Here is a 24,806-nt window from a genome sequence, read left to right as displayed (position 1 = left end):
TCATGTAAAATATCATACAGCTATTAGATCTAGCCTAGGCTACGTGTCCAGGATACTCAACATGAACTCACAAGCTGCTAATACTAGAATTGGGATAATTTGCTTAAATCTTTTGACCTGAGAACTACAACAAAAACAGTAGCTAAATGGAATGGATGTCCTGTTCTGATCAAAATCATTGTGGGAAATTAGAGTTGAATCTAGAGGCATTCAGCCATGGAATTCTCATTTGGTTAGCTAGCTAGCTAACATTAGCATAACTAGCTACTAGTGAAACGAAGTTAAGAATGTGCTGCAAGCGCACTATGCTAGCTTGAAATGTTGCAGATGGAGCCATCCAATTGGTATCTTTTAGCTGGCAGCACACTGACCCCCGTTACACTAGCTATTTCTGGGCAAATTAAGTTTTTGCTGTTATCTAAAGAAACGCCTGGGAATGTGTTAATAGTTTAACTTTCTGTAAGTTTTCCTTCGAAATTGTTGTTCAAAGCTCCATGCATAGTGGATGTTTAAGCACCACAAGAGAGACAGGCAGCTCTACAACAGCTGCTAGCTGTCGAGACTGAGAGCATACAGCACAGCACAGCAAAGCGCATTGTGTGTTGTGCTTAAAAGAGATGCGATTAACTGCGTCCAAAAAAATGTACGCGTTAACATTGACAGCCCTAAATTGACCACATCTTTACTTTATCTATGACATTAAAATGCCTATTTACTCTGTTCCATCTGACTGCGCAATCCACTGTCTCTTCAGACCAGCCAAGCAATGTCTATTAACCAATTTAGTGCATGGTGAGGTCAACATGGAAAGCCGAAACTCCCGCCCATGCAAACCAGCTGATTAGAAGTTCCTGTGTAGATTGTATTTTCAACCAGCAACTATCAGGGAATTACACTCATAATTATTTTTTTGACTTTTACTGTGTTAGTTTCATCAGCTGTTGTACAATATGATATAAAAAACATCATTTTGACTGCATTTGGCCTTTAACTAGTTTACAAGTTATTAATAGGCTATTTACTGATCTACAAAAGTGATATTGAATTGTATTTGGTAGTCTATGCAACTTAATATCAATATTTGAAGACGATGTATCCACTGCTTGGATATTTCCATCTGTGCCACTAGCTAAGTCCTTAATATGGATTTTTGGTTGTTGGAGACGTGAATCCAACATATCCATTGTTGACTAACTCAAATTACATTTGAAATCAACCAAAGCTTGAAAAACTATAGGCCTATATGTTTTGTCTATTTGTTTTAATCCTGGGTTAAATTGAAACAATAGCTGTTGATGACCGTTTGAAAATGCTATATAGTCTTAAATAGCATAGTTGATGACATATGATTACATTGATCAAGTATGATTACATTTAAGGGTGGCTATTTACTCCGATTTCAGAGCACTGTCGTCTGAGTGTGCCAGAGCACAGAATAACTGATTAATTTACGAACGCTCATCACCCATTGAATATGGCCGGTGTCAGTAAACGTCGGCAAAAAAGCATAATTCAATTGTTGCCAGCAGCACAGTTTCAGTCACCAACGCTCTGGATAACATGAACACACCCTAACCAGCTCTGCTAGGGCGAGTAAAATGGTCAGAGTGAGATTTACTTTCATTTACGAAAGCCCAGAGCGCACTCTGAGCGTACTCTGGCACTCCAGATTGAATTTATGAACACACCCTAAGTTGCTCTGTTGAACCTACAATTTGGAATGACTTTTAAAAATAGCAACAATGAACTTATTTAGTTTTAAATGTGTAGAGATCCCTCAACAAACATTATCTTGGTAGCAAATTGGTTATAGTCAGTGACAGATATCAAAGCTGGGCTTGGTTAAAACCCTGGATGGGAGACCAAAGGGATAGATGTAGATAGATCAACTTTCCAGTAGGAGGTGCTGACCAGCCTGTTGTTTTTTTCTAATAGTGGATATAACGTTGAAGATCTGACGTTGTTTCAAAGGTAGATTTGTCTACGTTGAAAATAGGTTAACATGATGACATAATCCTGTGGTTGAAATTTCACCCTCACCTTTTTGCAAATCCAATGTATTTTACGCGTAGATTACAGTTCACAATACGTTGACAAATTATGTTGAAACAGCATGGATTAAACCAGTTTGTGCCCAGTGTGATATGTCTTACTGCCGTTGCCTCTGTGGCAGATTGATGGAAGACCTCTACTGTACCTGTGTCTTCTGGCTGTAAAACACTCTTCTTCCAGTATTGCTTGGAACTCACAGTGAAAACTTGGAAAAAGTCCTTGTCAATGTTGAATTGTTCCTGAAAGGTTGGTGAGAGAAAGTAAGAGCACAAATAAAATAAAGAAATATTTATTTCAAAGCATTAAATTATGGCTCTGTAATTTACCTTGATTTTAATTTGCTTGTTGAATTTCTCGTTCAACTTTTCCTTGGCAACCTTATTTCTGCTCAATATACTGTCACGCTTTTTTTTCTTGACATCTTCTTTGTTCCTAAAATGAGATTATGCTTGTGTCTGTCAACATGAATTCTGAGTCAACATTTATTCAAGCTGTAAAAATGATAGTTGGTGTAATGTTAACAAAAGTGCTCTTAGTATTACATGTCAGAATCCACATTGATGTTGTCCGTTTTTGTGCAGATGAAGCTGATGCTTCGACATTGTCCACCATGTCCCAAGTAGCTGACACTTTTCTCTAAGATCTCCCAAGCTTCCTTCTCTGACACTGGTCGATTAATTTCACTCACAATCCACACAGTGGTGCATCTCCCAACAACCTGAAGAAGTATAAAACAATTTTTGCATCTCAACTACAAGTGTATAAGTAAATTACAGGGTTAGGTAAATTAATTTGTTTGTAGTTGTAAATGCAGTGTATGAAATGATAATAAATTCTAATAATTACAGATTTCCACATCTCATCTCTACTCTTGTTGCAGTCTCCATTGCCAGGAAGATCAATCAGCACAATGTGCTCCAGAAGGTCTTTGACATTTGGTATCTTGATGGTCACAGACTTCACAAGCGGCCAATATTGTTGTTTGTTACTCAGTACGTCACTCCGTAAGTAAGGCCAAAGTTCTCTAGAGAGTTCTTCTGCCTAAAATTAAAATAATTTCATTTATCAAAACAGAAATTGCCTTCAATGAAAACAGCAAACGTTTAATTTCCAGAATATTGCCCTCAAACAGGACTATTTTCGAAGCGAAACATGGCATACATAGTGGGGTTCTAAATTATTGACACCTTTGATAAAGATGAGCTATATTGTATGCAAACAAAATAATGTGGAAATTATAATATTTTACAATTGTTTAGAGAAAGAGATTTTGTTTAACAGGTAATATAAAAATATATAAAAAATGTAGGGGTTAAAATTCTAAAATGTTTTATGTGTTGGCGAACACATTGGGGGGGGGGATCTTAGAGTATTCTTCTATACAGAATCCTTCCAGATCCTTGATATCCTTCGTCTGCGCTTATGGACTGCCCTCTTTAATTCAAACCACAGGTTTTCAATGGGTTTCAAGTCCGGAGACTGGAATGGCCATTGCAAAATGTTCATTTTGTGGCCAATAAATATTTTCTTTGTATATTTTGATGTGTGCTTGGTGTTATTGTCTTGCTGGAAGTGCCACTTGCGGCCAGGTTTCAGCCTCCTGGCAGAGGCAACCAGGTTTTTGCCTAAAATGTCCTGGTACTAGGTAAAGTTGTAGCTTTTGGACACAACATCAGGAGTCTGTGTATTGGTTGTACTCCCTGAGTTGTGCATCGCAAATAACCCTACCACAATATAGCCGGCTTCACCCCCCAAAAAAGTTTCCTGTCAACAAAAGCATATGTTTAATCTCTAGGAACTCTACTTACCAGACGTAAAGTGAAATGTGTCCCTCGCTTTCAAGTAAACATCTGAATCCAACTTTTGTCCACACCGCACCATATTCCTGCTGTGTAAACAGTTGTAGGTTTTGGGGTAGGAAGTCTCGCATGAAATGCTTGGTCTAACGGCAGCCCACTGTCTAACTTGGCAGGAATATGGTGCGGTTTGGAGAAAAGTTGGATTCGGATGTTTATTTGATAGCGAGGGACACATTTCACTTGACGTCTGGTAAACTGAGTTCCTCGAGATTAAACATATGCTTTGTTGTCAGGTAACGTTTAGCCAAAGAGCTCTATTTGAATGTAAATCGAGTACAGGCTTAACTGGATGAACAACAGAGAGAATGCAATATGGAATTTGGAATTGACTCCCATTCAACTCATGAGTTGAAATTAGAATTAAATTGTCCACACCACACAGGATGTAGAATCCACATTTTTGTTTGACAGGAAGTAGAATTTAATTCAGTGCAATTCAAAGAAATTCCATTCAGTCATAGAACATGAGAGTTTCATTGAATCTGACAGGTCACACTTCCATATACCAAAGAATATATAACTTTTCTCTGGAAACAATGTTAATATACTATTTTAACCTTAGTGCTTAGAATAGCCAAATATACACTGAGTGTACAAAACATTAAGAACACTTTATCCATGACATAGACTGACCAGTTGAATCCAGGTGAAAGCTATGATCCCTTTGTCACGCCCTGGCTCTGGGGACTCTTATATGTTGAGCCAGGGTGTGGAGTTTCTATGTGTTATTTTCTATGTTGTGTTCTAGTTTGTGTTTTCTATGTTGGCCAGGGTGGTTCCCAATCAGACGCAGCTGATTCTCGTTGTCTCTGATTAGGAACCATACTTAGGCAGCCTTTTGGCACTAGTTTATTGTGGGATCTTGTTCCGGAAGGTTTGTGTATTTACCTAGGACTTCACGTATCGTTTATTGTTTTGGTTCGTTGTGTGTACACTAATAAAAGTATGTACGCCTATCACGCTGCGCCTTGGTCCGCTTCATCATGTGTCAACGATCGTGACAGAAGATCCCACCTCGACTGGATCAAGCAGCGTGACGAGGAGAGAGGATGGACGTGGGAGGAGAAGAGTGAGAGTCTGGCGAGAGCCATGGAGGCCATGTTCACGGGGGAGAGACAAGCCCAATTTTTTTTTAGGGGGGGGGCTCACACCGTGGACGGCGAGGCAGCGGGAGGCCGCGATAGAGCGGTTCGGCAGGTTTGCAGAGGAGGCCGCCAGGTTACGGGGGCCACTGGTCACGAGGGAGAAGGAGAGTGTAGAGGCACGGCGAGAGGTACTGGGGTGTGTTACCAGTCCAGTCCGGCCCGTTCCTGATCCCCGCACAAGGCCAGTGGTGTGTGTTCCCAGTACGGTCCGGCCTGTTCCTGTCCCTCGCACCAAGCCTGTAGTGCGTGTCGCCAGCCCGGTCCGGCCTGTTCCTGCTCCCCGCACCAAGCCTGTGGTGCGCGTCGCCAGCCCGGTCCGGCCTGTTCCTGCCCCCCGCACCAAGCCAGTGGTGTGCGTCGCCAGCCCGGTCCGGCCTGTCCCTGCTCCCCGCACCAAGCCAGTGGTGCGCGTCGCCAGCCCGGTCCGGCCTGTTCCTGCTCCCCGCACCAAGCCAGTGGTGCGTGTCGCCAGCCCGGTCCGGCCTGTTCCTGCTCCCCGCACCAAGCCAGTGGTGCGCGTCGCCAGCCCGGTCCGGCCTGTTCCTGCTCCCCGCACCAAGCCAGTGGTGTGCGTCGCCAGCCCGGTCCGGCCTGTTCCTGCTCCCCGCACCAAGCCAGTGGTGCGCGTCGTCAGCCCGGTCCGGCCCGTTCCTGCTCCCCGCACCAAGCCAGTGGTGCGCGTCGCCAGCCCGGTCCGGCCTGTTCCTGCCCGCACCAAGCCAGTGGTGCGCGTCGTCAGTCCGGCACATCCCGTGCTGCTCCACACCAGAGCCTGAGCAATCCGCTCCACCGGTGTCCAGTCCAGCTCCGGCCAGCGGGGCCAGACCAGACCAGGGGCGCTACGGGGGAGTAGCGAAAGAGTGGTGGTCACGCCCGGTGCCGGATCCGCCTCCGAGGCGGAATGCCCACCCGGCCCCTCCCCTGTTGGGTTTGGTTGTCGCGGTCGCAGTCCGCGCCTTTGGGGGGGGGGTACTGTCACGCCCTGGCTCTGGGGACTCTTATATGTTGAGCCAGGGTGTGGAGTTTCTATGTGTTCTTTTCTATGTTGTGTTCTAGTTCTAGGTTTCTATGTTGGCCAGGGTGGTTCCCAATCAGAGGCAGCTGATTCTCGTTGTCTCTGATTGGGAACCATACTTAGGCAGCCTTTTGGCACTAGTTTATTGTGGGATCTTGTTCCGGAAGGTTTGTGTATTTACCTAGGACTTCACGTATCGTTTATTGTTTTGGTTCGTTGTGTGTACACTAATAAAAGTATGTACGCCTATCACGTTGCGCCTTGGTCCGCTTCATCATGTGTCAACGATCGTGACACCCTTATTGATGTCACTTGTTGAATCCACTTCAATCAGTGTAGATGAAGGGAAGGAGACAGGTTAAATAAGGATGTTTAAGCCTTGACACAATTGAGACATACAGTAGATTGTGTATGTGTGCCATTCAGAGGGTGAATGGGCAAGACCAAAAAAATGTAAGTGCCTTTGAACGGGGTGTGGTAGTAGGTGCCAGGCGCACCGGTTTGAGTGAGTCAAGAACTGCAACGCTGCTGGGGTTTTCAGAATGGTCCATCACCCAAAGGACATCCAGCCAACTTGACACAACTGTGGAAAGCATTGGAGTCAACATGGACCAGACGAATTGAGGCTGTTCTGAGGGCAAACAACTCAATATTAGGAAGGTGTTTCTAATGTTTTGTACACTCAGTGTATATGCATGTACAGTATATAACAACATGTTTAATGTTTTATGTACAATATGTATATTTGTATAGACTACACCTAATATAGAATATATAATAAGTATTTTCATTTAATTTAATTTCACTGAATTAAATTATATTTCCTTTCATTCGAATTTAAATTCTGTATCCTGTTAAATTTTTACTTTATAAAAAAAAAAAATACTACTTCAATTAAAATTCAAGAATAGAATTGGAATTTACAGTATGAGGCATTCTCAATAAAATTCTGAATTGAGCCCAACTCTGACCTCCACTGGTCCTGGGGACCTTGTTAAGGGCAACTTAACACTGGGTCGTAAATTTAAGCAGGAGAGAACTCTCTTCCTGTCTCTCTAGTATTGAGAAAATAAGGCCTTTGTGTAGAGAGAGACTTTTGCCGCCAAAACCTTTTTCCCAAAAAAGTGATAATTGGAACATTTATTTATATCATCCGAATGTTAAGAATGGTCAGTGGGGATCTAAAGAATAATCATGTCATATTGTTTATTATTTAGTGATGTCATTAAGGATGGTATCAATAAATAACTGTAACTCGGAAAGTGCACATATTCTATCTATCAAGTTTACATCTAAATGTTGTATAAAATATATTATTAAGTATGAGAATATTTTGGTGAAGATAGGAATGTGATTTTAGTCTTCTAATGAGATAATCGTTTTTCATATAAACTTTGCCCAGTCAGTAACCACGCCCCAAGGGAGCATGATGGAACGCCCCCTTTTTACCCGAGGATAAAAAGCCTTGGTAACTAAATTTACCTCAGACCAGAAAACGTGAGAGTGGCGACTGCACGTTTAGACTGGTTAGAACTTTGGACCAGCAGACCAGCAGACGTGAAGCGTGAGCTAAACGTTACAAAATGGTTAGACCAGAAAGACCAGTGGCTACACGGTTGAAAATGGTTAGAACTTTGAATTTCAACACGAGGTGAAGAAGATAAACTCACTAGACCAAAACACATTGGCAGTCCGCATATGTACATGTAAAGTAGTCTAGAACTTTGACTAAAGACACGTGGTGGGAAGAAAGGAGAATCCCATCTCAGACAACTATTGGTGCATCTGAACCATTGCTGTATTTGTTCTAACAAACACTTCACTACCAGAGAAGCGCTACAAAGAAGGACATTGTGAGCTCTGGTGGACAATCAGAGCCTTACAAGTGAGCTGAGCGAAGACCCAGTCTTTCCAAGAGGGCTTGGGTCAACAGAGATAGACGAGCGGCAAACACGTAAATACATTCATTGGTTTCTTACTCCGAACGGGCGGTGGTTACGGTGCTAAGTATTCTGATTACTGTGACCGTAGTTTCCAAATATATGTACGACAAGTTTGACTCTAAATGCCCGGCTATGAAAAGCCAAGTGACATTTACTCTTGATGTACTGACCTGTTGCAACCTCTACAACCACTGAGATCAGATGGCGCCGGTGAAGATGGCTGCCGTTTTACAGCCCTCTAACCAATTATACTATTATGTGTGTTTTTTCGCGTTATTTGTCATTTATTCTGTACATAATGTTTCTGCCATCGTCTCTTATAACCAAAAAGAGCGTCTGGATATCAGGACAGCGATTACTCACCTCGTATTGGACAAGGCCCAAATCCCCGTCATTCGAAGGAGAAAGAGACAGAGATATCGTGGACGTAGGTCGAGGTGCCTTGTAAGGATCCAAAAGCGAGCGAGTAAACTGCCTCTTCCATCAATCCTATTAGCCAATGTTCAATCATTTGAAAATAAGGTAGACGACCTAAGATTACGGTTATCCTACCAACGGGACATTAAAAACTGTAATATCTTATGTTTCACCGAGTCATGGCTGAATGACGACATGGACAACATACAGCTAGCGGGCTATACACTACATCTGCAAGATAGAACGGCTGACTCCGATAAGACAAGGGATGGCGGTCTGTGTATATTTGTAAACAACAGCTGGTGCACAAAATCAAATACCAAGGAAGTCTCGAGGTTTTGCTCGCCTGTGGTAGAGTATCTTATGATAAGCTGTAGACCACACTATTTACCAAGAGAGTTTTCATCTATATTTTTCATAGCTGTCTATTTACCACCACAAACCAATGCTGGCATTAAGATTGCACTCAATGAGCTGTATAAGGCCATAAGTGAACAGGAAAATGCTCATCCAGAGGAAAAAAAACTCTAGACCACCACACACAGAGACGCATACAAAGCTCTCCCTCGCCCTCCATTTGGCAAATCTGACCATAACTCTATCCTCCTGATTCCTGCTTATAAGCAAAAACTAAAGCAGGAAGCACCAGTGACTCGGTTAATAAAAAAGTGGTCAGATGACGCAGATGCTAAGCTACAGGACTGTTTTGCTAGCACAGACTGGAACATGTTCCGGGATTCTGCATTGAGGAGTACACCACATCAGTCACTGGCTTCATCAATAAGTGCATCGATGACGTCGTCCCCACAGTGACCACACGTACATACCCCAACCAGAAGCCATGGATTACAGGCAACATCCGCACTGAGCTAAAGGGTAGAGCTGCCGCTTTCAAGGAGCCTTACTCTATTCCGGACGCTTATAAGAAATCCCGCTATGCCCTCCGACAAACCATCAAACAGGCAAAGAGTCAATACAGGACTAAGATTGAATCATACTAAACCGGTTCTGATGCTCGTCGGATGTGGCAGGGCTTGAAAACTATTACAGACTACAAAGGGAAGCACAGCCGCGAGCTGCCCAGTGACACAATCCTACCAGACGAGCTAAACCACTTCTATGCTCGCTTCGAGGCAAGCAACACTGAAGCATGCATGAGAGCGCCAGCTGTTCCGGATGACTATGTGATCACGCTCTCCGTAGCCGATGTGAGTAAGACTTTTAAGCAGGTCAACATTCACAAGGCCGCAGGGCCATATGGATTACCAGGACGTGTACTCCGAGCATGTGCTGACCAACTGGCAAGTGTCTTCACTGAAATGTTCAACATGTCCCTGACTGAATCTGTAATACCAACATGTTTCAAGCAGACCACCATATTCCCTGTGCCCAAGGACACTAAGATAACCTGCCTAAATAACTACCGACCTGTAGCACTGACGTCTGTAGCCATGAAGTGCTTTGAAAGGCTGGTCATGGCTCAGATCAACACCATTATCCCAGAAACCCTAGACCGACTCCAATTTGCATACCGCCCCAACAGATCCACAGATGATGCAATCTCTATTGCACTCCACACTGCCCTTTCCCACCTGGACTAAATGGCATATTATTATAATAAATATTATTATGTGAGAATGCTATTCATTGACTACAGCTCAGCGTTCAACACCATAGTACCCTCAAAGCTCATCACTAAGCTAAGGATCCTGGGACTAAACACCTCCCTCTGCAACTGGATCCTGGACTTCCTGACGGGCCGCCCCCAGGTGGTAAGGGTAGTTAACAACACATCTGCCACGCTGATCCTCAACACGGGGGCCCCTCAGGGGTGCGTGCTCAGTCCCCTCCTGTACTCCCTGTTCACCCATGACTGCATGGCCAGGCACGACTCCAACACCATCATTAAGTTTGCCGACGACACAACAGTGGTAGGCCTGATCACCGACAACGATGAGACAGCCTATAGGGAGGAGGTCAGAGACCTGGCCGTGTGGTACCAGGATAACAACCTCTCCCTCAACGTGACCAAGACAAAGGAGATGATTGTGGACTACAGGAAAAAAAAGAGGAATGAGCACGCCCCCATTCTCATCGACAGGGCTGTAGTGGAACAGGTTGAGAGCTTCTAGTTCCTTGGTGTCCACATCACCAACAAACTATCATGGTCCAAACACACCAAGACAGTCGTGAAGAGGGCACAACAAAGCCTATTCCCCCTCAGGAGACTGAAAAGATTTAGCATGGGTCCTCAGATCCTCAAAAAGTTCTACAGCTGCACCATCGAGAGAATCCTGATTGGTTGCATCACCGCCTGGTATGGCAACTGCTTGGCCTCCGACCGCAAGGCACTACAGAGGGTAGTGCGTACGGCCCAGTACATCACTGGGGCAAAGCTTCCTGCCATCCAGGACCTCTATTCAAGGCGGTGTCAGAGGAAGGCCCTCAAAATTGTAAAAGACTCCAGCCACCCTAGTCATAGACTGTTCTCTCTGCTACCGCACGGCAAGTAGTACCGGAGCACCAAGTCTAGGTCCAAAAGGCTTCTCAACAGCTTCTACCCCCAAGCCATAAGACTCCTGAACAGCTAATCATGGCTACCCAGACTATTTGCACTGCCCCCCCCCCCCACCCCATCTTTTTACGCTGCTGCTACTCTGTTAATTATTTATGCATAGTCACTTTAACTCTACCCACATGTACATATTACCTCAACTACCTCAACTAGCCGATGCCCCCGCACATTGACTCTGCACTGGTACCCCCCTGTATATAGCCTCCCTACTGTTATTTTATTTTACTTCTCCTCTTTTTCTCTCAATTACTTTTTTATTAAAAAATAAATGCATTGTTGGTTAAGGGCTGTAAGTAAGCATTTCACGGTAATGTCTACACCTGTTGTATTCGGCGCATGTGGCAAATACAATTTGCCGAGTGGCGCAGTGGTCTAGCTGTGCCACTAGAGATCCTGGTTCGAATCCGGGCTCTGTCGTGGCCGGCCGCGACCGGGAGACCCAAGGGGCGGTGCACAATTGGCCCAGGGTAGGGGAGGGAATGGCCGGCAGGGATGTAGCTCAGTTGGTAGAGCATGGCGTTTGCAATGCCAGGATTGTGGGTTCGATTCCCACAGGGGGCCAGTATGAAAAATAGAAAAAAATAATGTATGCACTCACTCACTAACTGTAAGTCGCTCTGGATAAGAGCGTCTGCTAAATGACTAAAATGTAAACGTAAATTTGATTTGATTACTGCTGGTCATCTATGAACGTTTGAACATCTTGGAGAAGAATCTGGCCTTAATGGCCAAGTACTGTTATAATCTCCACCCGGCACAGCCAGAAGGGGACCCCTCAGAGCCTGGTTTCTTCCTAGGTTTCTGCCTTTCTAGGGAGTTTTTCATAGCCCCCGTGCTTCTACATCTGCATTGCTTGCTGTTTGGGGTTTTAGGCTGGGTTTCTGTATAGCACTTTGTGACATCTGCTGATGTAAAAAGGGCTTTATAAATAAAATGTGATTGATTGATTGACTCTCTTTGTCCCTCTCTCCCTCCTATTGACGCCTCTAATTTTCATAACCAAGTAGTCATGCTGTTAGTCCGCTAGATACTTTTCTCATGTTTAAGTTTGTATGTATTCTCTGTTATTATTTAGTTAGCTAGTAAATAAATGATTAAGCCAACTTGTGTATTGCTGACTCAAAAGTAAGGTTAGGGTTCTGGCGGATTCAAGGATTTTGCGACGTTCAGAATGAGACTGATATGAGGTAATGATTATATCTTCTAAGAGTTTAATTCAAGAGATGGTAACTCATTAAACAACTTCTTCCGTGGTGCCCCAGTTAATTGTTACATGATTAATTTAATTTAGTAATTAAATTAAACATAGTTAGTTGATTCGATAAATAACAGTCATCACATTAATGAAAGTCACGTCACGACAATATTTTAGGCAAAAACTTGGTTGCCCCTGCCAGGAAGCTGAAACTTGGCCGCAAATGGATCTTTCAGAAAGACAATATCCCCAAGCACTCATCGAAATCCACAAATAAATGGTTAATTGGCCAAAAAATCAACATCCTTCGGAGACAAAGGATGTCAAGGATTTGGAAGGATTGGTCTATGATCCCTCCCAATGTGGTCTCCAACTCATACAATTTTTTTCGAAAAAGGCTCAGTGCTGTTATCTTCACAAAGGCTATTGAAAGGTATTGAAAACAGGGGTGTCATTAATTTGGACCCCTATCTTTAAAAAAATAAAAATAACATTCTCTGAGCAAATGTATTAGTATAAAATTATATAATTTCCCTTTTTTTTTGGCATACAATATAGCTCAGTATTGAATTACTTATTTTATACAGTCATTGTTGCTCATCTTTATCAAGGGTGTCAATAATTTCAGAACCTACAGTATACTAATTTTCTTGGACCAGCGATGTGCCACTGAAAATGTGTGATAAGCCTAATTTTAAAGTGCAGGGAAGTGCAACAACTCCTTTAGTAAAGATTGCTCACAAACTAGCACCTGTTACAAAATAACTTTTACAGCATTTCGTGTTATCATAATTGTATGGTTTTATATAATTACAATCTAATATGGGTGCCTACCTGAGATGTTTTAAATTCTTTCTTTTTTCCTGAGAGAAACTCTGGAATTGATCTAAAGTGATTGCTGTCCATCAGATCATTCACAGAGGCCTTATTTCCATCTTCTCTGTACAGTGCATGGATCTTTTCAGCATCATCATATTCATCTATGACGCCATCACTGTCCTCGTTCTCACCATCATTTCCCTCCACTGATTTTCTCTCTGCTAAGATGGACTGAAGCTCCTCTACCCATTCCTAGTGAATATAAGTAAAATACATGAAAAAAAAAATGTTTTTCCACAAAAGCACAACTACTCATTCAAGAGTTTTTCTTAATTTTTACTATTTTCTACATTGTATAATAATGTTGAAGACATCAAAACAATAAAATAACACATATGGAATCATGTAGTAACCAAAAATGTGTCAAACAAATCAAAATATATTTGATATCGCTGCAGAATGTGGTGGTAGCCATGCTGGTTAAGCGTGCCTTGAAATCTAAATAAATCACAGAAAGTGTCACCAGCAAAGCACCCCCACACCATAACACCTCCTCCTCCATGCTTTATGATGGGAAATATACATGCGGAGATCATCCATTCACCCACACCACGTCTTACACAGACACAGCGGTTGGAACCAAACATCTCCAATTTGGACTCCAGACCAAAGGACACATTTCAACCGGTCTAATGTCCATTGCTTGTGTTTCTTGGCCCAAGCAGGTCTCTTCTTCTTATTGGTGTCCTTCAGTAGTGGTTTCTTTGCAGCATTTCGACCATGAACAGTTAATGTTGAGATGTGTCTGTGACTTGAACTCTGTGAAGCATTTTATTGGTTGATAACTCTAATGAACTTATCCTCTGCAGCAGAGGTAACTCTGGGTCTTCCATTCCTGTGGTGGTCCTCATGAGAGCCAGTTTCATCATAGCGCTTGATGGTTTTTGCTCATAGCGCTTGATGGTTTTTGCGACTGCACTTGAAGAAACTTTCAAAGTTCTTGAAATGTTCTGTACTGACTGACCTTCATTGTCCTGTTTTTCAACAGGACAATGACCCAACACACCTCCAGCCTGTGTTAGGGCTATTTTATAATGAAGGAGAGTGATGCAGTGCTGCATCAGATGACCTGGCCTCCACAATCCCCCGACCTCAACCCAATTGAGATGGTTTGGGATGAGTCGGACGGCAGAGTGAAGGAAAAGTAGCCAACAAGTTCTAAGCATATGTGGGAACTCCTTCAAGACTGTTGGAAAAGCATTCCAGGTGAAGCTGGTTGAGAGAATGCCAAGAGTGTGCAAACCTATCATCAAGGCAAAGGGTGGCTATTTGAAGAATCTCAAATATAAAATATATTTTGATTTGTTTAACACTTTTTTGGTTACTACATGATTCCATGTGTGTTCTTTCATAGTTTGGATGTCTTCACTATTATTCTACAATGTAGAAAATAGTAAAAAATAAATAAAAACCCTTGAATGAGTAGGTGTGTCCAAACTTTTGACTGGTACTGTATATCGTTTATAATTAGTGAAAGACATAATGTAGTTAATGTAGAAAAAATATATTTTTCAAAGCCATTTTAGCTGTCACACTAATTGTTTGGTCCGTATCTAGCATAGAATCATGGGAATTTGTCCAGCTATGCCAATGTTGCCTCCCTTCCAAGGCAAGTGTTGCTAGGCAACCCCCTGGACATGCCAGAACAAGCCTGCTCCCCCTATGGTTAAAGCCAATGTGAGGAACTTGCTAGCAAATGTTTACGCTATGAACAAATGAATAAATACTGCACCACAAAAATGATTTGCTAGATTCAAGATAGTGTAGTTAGACGAAGCAAGAAAAGTAAACTTCAAAATGTGATGTCATTATTTGTGATTTGCAGCTGTTGTTGGTAAGTAATGCATCCTGCAAGCTTCTAAAATGACATACTCAACCTTTAAATAAAGGCATATGAAACACAGATTATTACCTCGTGTGTAATGAACTCAATCTCTGCAGTGTATTTTCCGTCCCTGGTCATGTTAGCCTCCACCTGAATCATGACTGAGGTGCATGCACTGACGTCTCCAACGGGCAGTACATTTCCCTGATCCAAGATGCTGTTAATCAAATAGCTTTTACCAGCGCCAGTCTTCCCAAATACACCCACTACCTCTTTTTTGTCTGTCTCCAACACTTTGATTTTATGGCTGTTAGAAGTGAAAGAAAATGTTATTGTTCTCATCAATTTAAATAATTGAAGTGATACAATTCACTGTTCCCCATTAGAAATACTTGCCGAAGGAATTCTTTGAACTTCAATGAACTTTGCTGATCGGCAGGTTTGCTTTGGAGTTTGCCTTTGACCCGTTTCATGATCTCTTTTCCCTTTGTCATGCCATCTATTCCAGGCAGAGTAAACACACAAGTTATAAACCTTCTAATGGAACCAAAAATACATTACTCTAAAAGTTGCAGAAATATCACACTGGAAAAAGGTACTCTTGAAGCTTAGAATGTAAGACAGTATCTATCAAGGGTGTGGTACTTCAACATTTGCTATGCCAATAATAATTAGCCTCCTACCTGCTCTTCCCAATAGAGTGCCACAAAGCTGTTTGGGTGTATTGGTTATTGGTGGATTAGCCTCATCAGCTTTCCTTTTGGCTGAAAATCAGCAGTTCATCATTATTGACATGGATTAAATATTGTGTGTGTACAGTATGTGTGTGCAGTAGTTGCTATGCCAATAATATTGGTATTATTCATTATTGACATTCATTTAAGTTTCTTAACAGTCAAAACCATTGTTTTTCATCAAATCTGATGATATTTGGATGAAACAGTTCAAGGGGTAACCAAATTATGAAAAACGACTGTTGCTTGTACATCAATAAAGTTACATTAAAAAATAACTGGCTTTCTCCTCTGTGTCAAAAATCTGAGTTCAGCCAGATAGCCTAACTATTGGCCTATTGGGGCAAGATGCAACATCACAGCATCTAATTGTCTATCTGCAAGCTAGGAGAGCTTATTAATATTATCCCCCCCGACCATTCAGTCTGTCCTACAGCCTTACTGATGGTTAGAGATGAGAGAAAGGGTACACTCCAATTCTGAGCATTCTAATTTGGAAAATATATTATGGGTGATGTTTTGATCACTCAAAGGCTAATTTACATGGGAAATAGGATTTGACCATTTGATCTATTTCACATATTTTTTATATACAAATAAAGTGTTTTGTAATAGTTCATCATATTACACAATATAATAATGACAATAAAAATAGTAATTTATTTAATTTGTAAAACACTATCTCACACTGAAGGCGCTACAAAAAAAAAAAAATATTTTTTATAATAATACAAATAATAATAAAAACATATGTATAGTCGCAATATATGTGCTCAATAGCTTTTGTACCTGGAGTAGAGGTAGCACAGGGAGAGAGCATCTTACTGGTTGAGGGCTCAATCTGAAAAACAACCAAATCTAATCATCAACAGGTTAATTAAAATAAATTCTATATATATTTCATAGAAATCTTTAGTTTAAGATGTGTATGCTATTGTATTTTGGAAAATGATTAAAGCTAGCATGTTCCGGTAGACTTCCAGTCATTGTGCTAATCCTACTTAGAAATGGCTTGCGAACTGAATGCAGAGACATAAAAATGGTATCAATGACTTCATCAGACTTGGGGCTGAATTACCAAAATCTTCCATTAACCCTTTCAGTTTGCACAAATTGAATTTAACAGAAATGACAAAAATTACTTAAATAACTTAATTCATATCCCTTAAAATACTTGGTCCTATAGACTCAACAAAGCCATCTTAAATCTAATAAATAGCTTGTTACATACCTCTATGTTACATAATTCTTTAAGTTTCTTTCTGAATGTAAGCCTTGGTCCCCAAGGTGGAATCAAGGCCTCCTGAGCTTTTTCTTCATCAAGTAGAAGCTTGAAATTTGTTTCAGAAATGTGTTGAGCTAAAAGTACAATTATACAATGGAATCATATTAAAATAGGGCGTAATCTGCAGTCTAATTACGAGGGTTTGAGTACTTTGGGCAACAGGCAGACAGGGGTGAAGTAATTTCAGAAAATTCCTCCTGGGGATGTATGTATGAAGTGTCTCAGAGTAGGAGTGCTGATCTAGGATCAGGTCTCCATGTCCATGTTAAAATACTCATTGTGATCTAAAAGACAAAACTGATCCTAAATCAGCATTCCTACTCTGAGACGCTTGATTCATACAGTCGTGGTCAAAAGTTTTGAGAATGACACAAATATTAATTTTCACAAAGTCTGCTGCCTCAGTTTTTATGATGGCAATTTGCATTTACTCCAGAATGTTATGAAGAGTGATCAGATGAATTGCAATTAATTGCAAAGTCCCTCTTTGCCATTAAAATGAACTTAATCCCCAAAAAACATTTCCACTGCATTTCAGCCCTGCCACAAAAAGACCAGCTGACATCATGTCAGTGATTCTCTCGTTAACACAGGAGAGAGTGTTGACGAGGACAAGGCTGGAGATCACTGTCATGCTGATTGAGTTAGAATAACAGACTGGAAGCTTTAAAATGAGGGTGGTGCTTGAAATCATGGTTCTTCCTCTGTTAACCATGGTTACCTGCAAGGAAACACGTGCCATCATCATTGCTTTGCACAAAAAGGGCTTCACAGGCAAGGATATTGCTGCTAGTAAGATTGCACCTAAATCAACCATTTATCGGATCATCAAGAACTTCAAGAAGAGAGGTTAAATTGTTGTGAAGAAGGCTTCAGGGCGCCCAAGAAAGTCCAGCATGCGCCAGGACCGTCTCCTAAAGTTGATTCAGCTGCGGGATCGGGGCACCACCAGTGCAGAGCTTGCTCAGGAATGGCAGCATGCAGGTGTGAGTGCATCTGCACGCACAGTGAGGCGAAGACTTTTGGAGGATGGCCTCGTGTCAAGAAGGGCAGCGAGGAAGCCACCTCTCCAGGAAAAACATCAGGGACAGACTGATATTCTGCAAAAGGTACAGGGGTTGGACTGCTGAGGACTGGGGTAAAGTCATTTTCTCTGATTAATCCCCTTTCTGATTGTTTGGGGCATCCAGAAAAAAGCTTCTCTTGAGAAGACAAGGTGAGCGCTACCATCAGTCCTGTGTCATGCCAACAGTAAAGCATCCTGAGACCATTCATGTGTGGGGTTGCTTCTCAGCTAAGGGAGAGGGCTCACTCACAATTTTGCCCAAGAACACAGCCATGAATAAAGAATGGTATAAACACATCCTCCGAGAGCAACTTCTTCCAACCATCCAAGAACAGTTTGGTGACAACCAAGGCCTTTTCCAGCATGATGGAGCACCTTGCCATAAGGTAAAAGTGATAACTAAGTGGCTCGGGGAACAAAACACCAACATTTTGGTTCCATGGCCAGGAAACTCCCCAGACCTTAATCCCATTGAGAACTTGTGGTCAATCCTCAAGAGGCGGGTGGACAAACAAAACCCCACAAATTCTGACAAACTCCAAGCATTGATTATGCAAGAATGGGCTGCCATCAGTCAGGATGTGGCCCAGAAGTTAATTGACAGCATGCCAGGGTGAATTGCAGAGGTCTTGAAAAAGATGGGTCAAGACTGCAAATATTGACTCTTTGCATAAACTTAATGTAATTGTCAATAAAAGCCTTTGACACTTATGGAATGCTTGTAATTATACTTCAGTATACCATAGTAACATCTGACAAAAATATCTAAAATCACTGAAGCAGCAAACTTTGTGAAGACCAATACTTGTGTCATTCAAAAAACGTTTGACCTCGACTGTACAGCTCCAGATTACATTATAGTAAATTATATATTTTTCTATTAAAAAAAATCTGTTATCACATAATTTATGTACACACTGGTATGTTCCTGGATTTAATGAATATGAGGTTAAAAAGTAGTTAAATATTCATTAAATATGAAATGTTCTAAAATATTAATGACATTTCACCTACAATAATTTGTGATCAAGTGTGTTCTGCAAACAATTGATCAATGAGGCCCTTTGTATCCAGTTTTGTGTGGTTGCCATCAATGTTAGCTACTGTAAATGTATTGTCAGTAAGTTCCATTTTGGAATGCAGTTACCTAGTTTGGAATGGTGAGGAGGTTTATATGGCCAGAACTACTAAACAGGTATGTGGTTAACATGTTTCGAGTGGCTATGTACGGTACTAGAAGAGGGTATTTATTATGCAGGTCCCACTTTATTTGAAATGCATCTTATGAAGCCCATATTTATTATGTGATACCCAATTACCTTACCTTTAAAGTTGTTGATGTACTCACTGAGTCCCCATTCTTGTAATTTCCCTTTGACATAGTCGTCCATGATGCTACACTATGAATAGAAAATGAAACAAGAAAGAACTGTTAAATTAAATAAGACAAATTAGTTAAAGAGCTATACATCCATACGGCTCGCTCAAGATTGACTTTGAAATTTGGCGTTTGGAGAAATGTGGATAAATGTCAGAATCTGAAGTCAAATTGGTAAAAACTTTTATTGTAAATAAGAATATGTTTCTAGACACTTCTACATATATGAGTCCGCTACCATGATTACAGATAATCCTGAATAAATTGTGAATAATGACTTGTGAGAAAGTTACAGAGGGTTAAAAAATCATACCCCCAAGACATCTCACCATTACCAATAACAGGGGAGGTTAGCATGTCTTGGAGGTATGATCTTCAACCCTCTGTACGTTTCTCAGTCATCGTTATTCACAATTCATTCAGGATTATCTGTAATCATGGTGGCATCCACATTATTGTAAAAGTGTTAAGAAACATATTCTATTCTTATTTATAATGAAAGTTACTCCAAAATGACACAATACATTATTTACCATTCCTTTCTGTTGGGCACAAAATAATCTGAAACACACCAAAACAAACTGCAAATGCATCCAACAAGTTTGTAGAGTCGCAAGCGTGATGTAGTCATTTCGTGCAAGGAATATGGGACCAAACACTAAACTTTTGACGCCTACCTTTTTGAAAATGTTGGTTGTTACTTGTTTAACAAAATCTCTTTATATGAGCAATTGTATTAGTATACAATAATATAAATTTCCCCCAGAAACATTTTGGAACCAACTATATTTGTTTACCATTTAGAAATAAAATAACTTTATGTATACTGTCCGCCCATGTGAAGAAGTCTTAAGTATTTGGACAAATTCACTCATAGTTTTTCAAAGTAGTCAAAAGTATAGCATTTGGTCCCATATGCCCTGCATGCAATGACTACATCAAGCTTGTGACTTTACAAACTCTCTTTGGATGCATTTGCAGTTTGTTTTGCTTATGTTTTTGGTTATGGTTTGCCCAATAGTAATTGAATGGGAAATAATGACTGTAATCTTTTCTAACTGAGTAGATAAGATGTTTCTAAACACATCTAAATAAATCCTGATAATGCCATGAACCTAGAGTCGATGTCCGCACCCCCGAGAAAATCGAATTAGCATAATACAAAAATCCTCATAGAAATCTGTCAGTTTAAGCTAGAGATATCAGTTATTTTGCATCGGACGCGTCTCAATCCACCGCATCCGCAGATATCGCACTTCCGCATATGCGGTGAAAGGTGACAGAGCTAGAGTAGTGTTTGTCAGACCATGGGTCATCCCGACAATCAGTGTTCTCACAAAATTGCCTGTAGCGTCCAAACTATTATGAAGCCCTCTATGGAAAGATGAGACTCTCACAAACAAGATGGTGTTCTCCGTTTTGCACTACGACCCCCACAAGATCTTGGGACTGAAGTCGGTACAGACGATCTGCCAACTTCTGTCTGTAGTGTCTGAACAGTTTGGGCTACACACTAATATGACCTCTCTATGGAAAATGAGACTGTCACAAACACGTACATGTCAGTTGTTTTGCTCTAGAACACCCACAGGCCTCACAAGACTTGTCTGAAGGTCCCCGGTACCAGTTGCAAACATTTATGGAAGTATATATGGAGACTTTTTAGTGCCAAAAATAAGGAGTTAAATACATGTAAAAAAACAACAACAAAAAAACCAGTCCTGGCAACCATTATCACGCACACCTGCTCCCCATCGTTATGCACACCTGGACCTTATCATCACCTTGATTACCCTCCCTCTATTTAGCCTTCAGTAGCCTCAGTTGTCAGGCAGTATTGGTTTTGATCACGTTAAGTACGCTTCTCCTGTTTTGTTTATCTTATCATTAAACTCACCTCTGCACCTGCTTTCTGACTCCAAGCGTATTCGTTACATTATATTTTTTGGGGGGACTGTCTGTTGTTCAATGTAGTGAATCTGTTATTCAATGCGTTTGTATGGACTAATAGCAGTAAGGCAAAAATTCTAAATCAAATAGCTAAATGGTCCTTGGTATGACCTTCTTAAAACAATTCCATATAGCTTAGTAGAACCCCATTTTTACACATTTTGCAATGAGGCTAAGAGAATTTTGCATTTTAAAGCTAATTTCCTGCAATTCTACACAATTTAATATGACCCATGGCCCTTCTAGCCATCTCTATTTAGAACAACAGAAAGTAAACAAACATGCCCACAGTCATCAAGCTAGGTAAGAGATTATTATTAAGTATGTTTAACCCAATGAGTCCCACCGTAACGCAGACACATTTTTTTTTACTTCTAACACATTTTAAACATTGTGTGTTTGAGTTACAGACTTCTAGGTTGTACCATTAGATGTGTCTATTTCTTCCATAGATACCAATCATTAGTCTGTGTGATTAATGGGGACTGAGCTAAAGGGGGGTTTGTGAAACAAGCGCAGATCCCGAAGGGGCCTGACATGCCAAATACTGTCCCCCTGTGTCACAATGGGAATCGATAAACTATTAGCATCTGTTGCTATATCAACAGCGTGATGACCTAATGCGTTGAGGTTTTTGTTACAAAAACGTCTGTAGAGTCCAAATGGTTTGAGCTATAAACTATTAAAAGATTTTTATGAAAAGATGAGACTCTCATAAACATGTTTTGCTCTATGACGCTCACAAGCTATACATGAGTATTTAGAAGGTTAGGGGTTCTTCTACATAGAAGATAATAGGAAATCTACTTGTTCTACTTGCCCTGAAAAGAAAATGGTACATTATTTCATTGTGAGGCTAAATACAAGGGCTGGACATGCAGATAAATAAAAGTCAGATACTGTATAGCATTCTAGATGCAAGACTGACAGTCCATGTCATATAGTTTTAAGCATGGCCTAAACTACGTTATATGTTGGGCTATGATAGTGTAAGAAAGTTGTGCTATGCTCATGGGGCATTTATACATTATATTATCAAAGAATAGAATCAATGGTTCAATCATTTTATTTATTAGAAATGTTGCAGGTACAAGTTATAGTGAATATACTAGTATGGGTAGCTACAATGGAAAATGCAGGGCAAGCATATTACAACTGCAGATTATCCTCTTCTGCATTTGTAATATGCTTGCTCAGCCTTTTCCATTTTTTTTCCTTCTGTATTTTAGTACTAGGTGGAGCCATTGACCACAGTACCTCTCACCCTGAGGACCAACATGTCTACCACACCCTCTCTCATTGGCACCACCAGCTGTACCAGTATGTACTTGTCCATTCCCTAAGATATGCATGTGTAGTAGTGTGATGTTGTTCCCTTAGATTATGCACCAAGTTGCACACAAGGACAGTTCAAGTAGGCCAGGTCAAGAGGGGATGTTAATAAGTTAATAATAATACTAATAATTCAATGTGTTTTCTTTATTTAATTAGCTAATGTTATTTTTCGGTGTACAAACATTTTGTTGATATCTATATTGTAAATACACCTAATTGTAAAAGTTTTGTATATTTTGGTTTGGTCCATCGCGGGTTATCTGTACTTACGTACCCTCTTATTGTTCTCTTTCGCCTGACCAAACCAGCAAGGTATGTTGTCCTAGGCTCCGTAATTTGTCAATATAAAACTGTGGTAAAGTTACACAAAGTGCTGTTACGCAACTATAGGTTTTGTTACAATGTGGACAATATAAAGATTTATGTTAACAACTTTCACCGAGCTCGCTAATTAGGTTACCTATTGTAACTTGTGAGTATTTGGGACAGTGTTTGAGTAAGTTTCTATGTGCTCACGCAGGTGCCCGAGAGCTGTGACTGCACCAAGGGCTAACATATTGTGTGTTGTCTCTTCGTGTGCAGGTATGTCTTTTATTTTGTCTGAATTATGTTGTATATCATTTTACTTGTATTGTATAGTGTGCTGTTGGGCACTGAATGTGTGCATGCAGCACCTGTGCTCTTTTGCCTGACCTTCAACTAACAAGGTGCCCGAGAGCTGTGACTGCACCAAGGGCTAGCATAGTGTGTTGTCTCTTCGTGTGCAGGTCCAATAAAAATTACCCAACCATCAGAATTCCAGTTGTGGCAGTGTCCTAATTAAAAGTACACAACACAGAACGAACCACGCTACACATGGAACCAGTAATTTTATATAGGACTCCCAATCAGTTGGGTCTTTGGCTCTGAGAACTTAGTTTATATTTTTTACATGGTCTTATATGAATCAATTTGGGTGGCGCTTTAGGTATCTTCATTTTCCAAACACAGTAGATGATGGATTGATCACTGAAACAGTCTGGAAAAACCCTACCCCATTCATATACGCTAACTGCTTTAGCATTGACGATAGTATATTTGATATGTAACAGTGGTGCTTCCGTCCCTCTCCTCGCCCCAACCTGGACTTGAACCAGGGACCCTCTGAACACATTGACAACAGTCACCCTTAAATTACCTATCGCTCCACAAAAGCAGCAGTCTTTGCAGTGCAAGGGAAACAACTACTTCAAGGTCTTAGAGTGAGTGACGTCACCGATTGAAACGCTACTAGCGCGCACAGCTAACTAGCTAGCCATTTTACACCGGTTACACATATCAGTGAGAAATCATTTTCAAAAAACAGAAGGTTAAATTACTACATATTTTATAGAGTTAGGGTTAGTGTTCCCACACGGCCATATCTCCATGTTACAGTGCTTGTTTACAAAACACAGATGGAAGACTGGCGATCTAGCATACGCCAAACACCTGTGGGCACTCTTAGGAAAAAGGTGCTATCTGGAACGTAAAAAGGTACTTCAGCTGTCCCCATAGGATAACCCTTTGAAGAACCCTTTTTGGTTCCAAGTAAAACCCTTCTGGTTCCAGGTAGAACCTTTTTGGGTTTTGGAAAGGGTTCTACATGGAACCCAAAAGGGTTCTACCTGGAACTAAACAGGGTGCTTATATGGGAACAGCCGAATAACCCTTTTGGTACCCTTTTTTCTAAAAGTCTGTAAGCGTAACTTGGGAAGTGTAGCCGAAGTGTAATTTCTTCAGATGGAGGCACCCATAGCTTTATGGATATGTGCAAAACTACTACAGTAAGTCTATTCTTTATTTGAAGGATTTTTCTCGTTGATGAAAGATAAGGGCCATATGTTTTGAAAGCCGTATCGCAAGCAATGACTGTTGACGTTTCTAAACGTTAAAACACAGTGTTGGGATTGTAGTTCACATGAGCCAGTCGTGGGCGAAGCTGATCGCTGTAGACTGTAGGGAGAAGGCAGAATGCCGCCTACAGTTTTTGAGAGCTAGAAAAAAACCTGAATTTATCATCCAGTCAGGCCGTGTCACTAAGAGCCAGTCCAGCAAAGTCCCATTATTATAAATAATATTTTATTTTAGCAAGAAAGATATTACAATTCATACATACAGTCAACATCAATACA

The 24,806-nt window shown here is 41.0% G+C and overlaps 1 protein-coding gene across 1 annotated transcript in view; it reads right to left on the bottom strand.

Moving 5' to 3' along the window:
- The window catches only part of nuggc.1 (nuclear GTPase, germinal center associated, tandem duplicate 1), a 49,260-nt gene that overhangs the window by 17,189 nt on the left and 7,265 nt on the right, over positions 1–24,806 (bottom strand). The window contains exons 3-13 of the mRNA XM_045210934.1: positions 19,315–19,390; positions 16,871–16,998; positions 16,429–16,480; positions 15,589–15,669; positions 15,302–15,404; positions 14,993–15,212; positions 13,036–13,272; positions 2,899–3,093; positions 2,595–2,770; positions 2,379–2,484; positions 2,198–2,291 (exon numbers count right to left, since the gene is read on the bottom strand). Of these exons, the coding sequence (XP_045066869.1) occupies positions 2,198–2,291; positions 2,379–2,484; positions 2,595–2,770; positions 2,899–3,093; positions 13,036–13,272; positions 14,993–15,212; positions 15,302–15,404; positions 15,589–15,669; positions 16,429–16,480; positions 16,871–16,998; positions 19,315–19,381 (1,459 nt within the window). The 5' untranslated portion in view covers positions 19,382–19,390. The remainder of the gene's footprint in view (positions 1–2,197; positions 2,292–2,378; positions 2,485–2,594; positions 2,771–2,898; positions 3,094–13,035; positions 13,273–14,992; positions 15,213–15,301; positions 15,405–15,588; positions 15,670–16,428; positions 16,481–16,870; positions 16,999–19,314; positions 19,391–24,806) is intronic.

Source organism: Coregonus clupeaformis, chromosome 35, assembly GCF_020615455.1.
Source record: "Coregonus clupeaformis isolate EN_2021a chromosome 35, ASM2061545v1, whole genome shotgun sequence".
In the NCBI taxonomy this organism is placed as follows: domain Eukaryota; kingdom Metazoa; phylum Chordata; class Actinopteri; order Salmoniformes; family Salmonidae; genus Coregonus; species Coregonus clupeaformis.
Note: the sequence above shows the minus strand (reverse complement) of the source record. Positions and strands in the feature narration are given on the sequence as shown.